Genomic DNA, 4,077 nt, shown 5'->3' on the forward strand with positions numbered 1-4,077 from the left:
TTTCAGCCAAGCACTGCATATTCAGTTCCTTCACTCCTTCCTGATAAATATGGCAAAAATTCCAGCATTCAGGTTAGTGTGGTCTCTGCCCAGATACTGGCAATTATGATCAGCTATGAGCATGTTGGCGGAAAGCGGACGTGTAACTGTCTTAACATGTCTGAATTTGAATCTGATTTTGAAACCGCATGAATACAATGTCTTCTTTTCATCCAGATGTACTCTGAAACTAAGCCATACTTGATCTTTCTTCTCGTGCTGCTCTGTCCATCTTTTTTGGCAATAAAGTACCTGGAATAAGTTTCAAGCATCCATTTCTGTGAAGAAAATAAATTGCCCAGCAGCAGCACTACCTACAACTGTACTATAGCTCATCTGCAAGCTTAAGCTCTCGTTTCATGCAAAGAGGAGATGTGTGGCTGATTAACACGCTCAGTCCATGTGCATAACTTGTTCAGTCACGTCTTGCTCGTGTGCCCAAGCCTCACAGCTTGGCATTTCCCTTCCTCCAGAAACACTGATTTGTTTTCCTGGCCCTTAGTGCCTCTCTCTGTGTGGCAACCACTGTAATAAAACGATTACACAGGACTGCCTTGGAGAGTCCCTCTCTATCGAGCAGAACTTTGATTTCAAAATAGACGTATACAGCCAGGGAAAGAACTTGTTCTTTGTCATTGTATCTGGCCAAGGATTTCCCCACGCCTTCCAGATGCAGGGGTTCAACTCCGTGGGTGGCTGCTGTGAGGCTCATGGGACAGGGTAGGGAACACTGGGATAGAGCTGCTGAACTAGAAAAGAAAGAAACATTAGGACCTTGGGAAAGATAAATGTCTGGCCCACAGAGGATGCTTGTGCTATCCAAAACTGTCTAGAACAGCAACAAGAAACATCTGGCACGGGTTCTTTGGGATATGTGAATGTAGGTCTTTCCTACATAGGAGCAAATGTAAAATGTCACTTGTCCTAGAAGACATAGTCAAATGGATACATCTTGCTCTTTGGGTATATCAGGATGGGACTGAAGTCTCATGGAAGCTCTGGTATCTACAGCAAAGTACACACAGCAGCAAGAAGCCCTCCATAGCATCCACCTACCTTCCAAGTTAGGCTTTGCAGTCCAAAAATGAAGTCTATATTGGTCCTGGTTACTGGTAAAAAGAGTTAGCTTGCTTAAAGCTACTGTAAGTTGTACCTACGCAAGCTTCCGTGACACCTTGAGCTACTGGTTAGGTACATACATAATGTATTCCATAGGTTGGATTATGATGAGAACAACTTAGCCGCAGATGGAAATCTTTATTCTGCATTTATTCTAAATTTTTGTTCTGAGTTTGTTTGTTCTTGCATAATTCCCTCACACTTCTGTAGCTTTAACCAATTCCACTGCATAAAGGTGGTGTCAGATGTAATTATATTGTACCTCTGCAGCCCAGAGGTAAGGATGGCACTCTTGGATTCTGGTAGGTAGAAACAGCCATATTTATGACTACTGATTAAAACATGGTATTGGAAAAGAGTATCATGTGAGTCATCAGGATATCAGTTGTCTGTTGCTCTCCTTCATGTGTGAATTAGGAAAAAGATTAAAGCTGCATTAAATTAAAAAAAAGAATTTCAAGAAAATATTCAAAGGTTTCCCACAGTTGGGTGTATGCTTATATTTTTCTCCACCCATCATAAATCACAGCAGTAGATCTTCCCCCACTCATGTTTTGCATTAGTAAGTTGAACTGTCCCCTCAAAGATTAATGCCTCCATCTGAGGAAGTAGTTGAGTACGTGCTGGTGGTAGTACTTTCATCATTAGCAAATGGGAGACTGTGGGAGGAGAACAGAATTTGCATGTGTTAGATGTTGGCCTAAACATACTCTCACTGAATTCTGGACATCAGGGAAGAATTGATAGAGCATAAGTATTTCATCAGCAAACCACAAGAAAAAAAAACCAAGGAATCCGACTTTTAATTAAAAAGCTTTTCAGCTGCCATTGTTCCAAAACAAACAAATATTTTGCTAATACCATGTGTCTGCAGCGTGCACTCAAATCTCTATTTGCTGTTAAGTGGCATTACATTTATTAGTTGTCCTTGGGTAAGTTTTTTAATCTCTGTAGAAGTCTGAAATCTTTTCACTAGCTTGTTTTTGGAAGAGACATTTGAGAGACATTTAAGTGCTACAAATGTTAAACTCTCAGTTCAAAGAAAGTGTCATGCCTCATGTGTGTGCGTGGCACCCAGTACAACTTGGTCCTGGTCACTGAAGAGACCTTCACAATTCTTACGCTACTTTGAAGCTCCACTTATTCACTAGAAAGGTACCCAGTGAGACTGCTTAAAAGCAAACCCACTTGCTTAGAATAAAAATAAAATGTCAACAGAGAGGAGGCTGACTTTGCCACCTGGCTCTCTTATATAGCTGCATGCAGAAAGCTACCTTAGAACCCACGTTTAATCAAAACTGATTTAAGTTGAACATTTTTTTCACAACCAACAGCACGTGAAGGAACAAACAAGCACACGCAGTACAGAACAAAGAACATTCATCACTGTGATATTTTGGCCTCTAATTGAACAGCAGTCATATCAACTTCCTCCTTCGCCCTGTGCTAGAACTGCGTGTCTGCTGTGCTAGGAAAGTAAAGGCAAAAACACCTGTGGTCACTAGAGATTTTACCGCAGTTCTTGCAAGAGTACACTTGCTAACCATGGTGCCCTGGCTATTTTCCAGCGAAGGGGGATACAAGATTTTGTCTGCCTAGAAATCATCTAAGAAGTTTCAAAACATATTTTTCACTTCCTGCCTTAAACTTTTGCAACTGTTAACGCTCTGCATTATGGTGGGTTTTAACAACTGGTAAAATAAATTCCTGTGCCTGTCATTTACCAAGCAGCTTGATTATTTTTTTTTGCAGATTTGATAATGTTTGCCATTTTTACTGGTTTCTGTGTTAATTTTTGAATTAACCCCTTGTGACCACTGAAAAAAGCCAGAAATTGTAAAAAAAATGAGAAAGAAAACAAGTAGTTAAGTATATTGTATTTTTTTAAAAAGTAAATTTTAAATTCATTTCTGCTAAAATTACAAAGGCACTCCAGTCTTGTTTTGGTTTAAAGGCTACTTCGACAGATGCTTTTATCAAATTCCCATTGAAGGATACCCTTATCACTTTTACAGTTTCCACCAAGCAGTAAATAACTGCTGGAATTTGAGGTGCAAATTACCACTGGTTAGGCAGTGCTACTTTTATATCGGTGTTTGGTATACACTGTCATTTTTTCAAGAAAGTCGTAAGTGCAGGATGGTCCCCGAACATGATGAGTTATCTAGGAACCAAGGGCAGCAGACCACAGGCCAGACATTGTACCAGTCACCCTCTGCTTTTGTGTAGAAAACAAGGTCCGATGCTGTGAGGTGTTGCTTGTTCCTAATTTTTGCTGCAAACAGCGGTAACTGCAGACGCTCAGCCTCACAATACTGAGCACCCTTCGCATCGTGTCTCTGTAGAGCCGCCAGCATTCTAAGAGCAGTATGTATTTGGTATTGCAGTGCCGATACAGGGCTATATACAGGTCGATACCACACAATTGTGTAAAAAGCAAACTTGAGAGTGGCGCGTGCGAGCAGGGGCGCTGCCCGGGAGGTGCGTTATCTTCTCTGCAGCTGGAATACGATGTCCCGCTTTGGACCTTTTGATAAGGATGCAGATGAAACGCAGTGAGCGTGCAAAGCGGTCTAGATACCACCGCGGCTGGTAGGAACGGGTTTGGGCAGCCTGGAGCGGGTCAAACGTGTGAGAGGTTCCTGCGATGGAGGGAATGACCCCCGTGAGAGGGGGCACCCGCACCCCCAGGGCACAGCTGGTGGGTTACTGCACAGACGGCCAAGCTGAGTACCAGGCTCAGGCCAGGAAAGGTTTCTCATGGCAGCAACGCTCACACACCGAGCCCCGGAGCCGGGCGTCGAGGGGTTTTGCAGCACAGAGCCTCCTCAGGGCGAGCGGGAGGGCAGGGTCGGCGCCCCCTGAGGGGCGGTGGGGCCGTGGGCCCCCACCACAGCCGGGTGTGGAGGAGGGCCGGGG

General features: G+C 43.5%; 1 protein-coding gene across 1 annotated transcript in view; it reads left to right on the top strand.

Moving 5' to 3' along the window:
* Nucleotides 1-3,669: 3,669 nt before the first annotated feature.
* ULK1 (unc-51 like autophagy activating kinase 1) overlaps nt 3,670-4,077 on the top strand; it is a 78,431-nt gene continuing 78,023 nt past the window's right edge. The window contains 1 exon segment of the mRNA XM_009888137.1: nt 3,670-3,713. Within this exon segment, the coding sequence (XP_009886439.1) occupies nt 3,670-3,713 (44 nt within the window).

This window comes from Charadrius vociferus, unplaced genomic scaffold, assembly GCF_000708025.1.
Source record: "Charadrius vociferus isolate BGI_N301 unplaced genomic scaffold, ASM70802v2 scaffold326, whole genome shotgun sequence".
Taxonomy (NCBI): Eukaryota; Metazoa; Chordata; class Aves; order Charadriiformes; family Charadriidae; genus Charadrius; species Charadrius vociferus.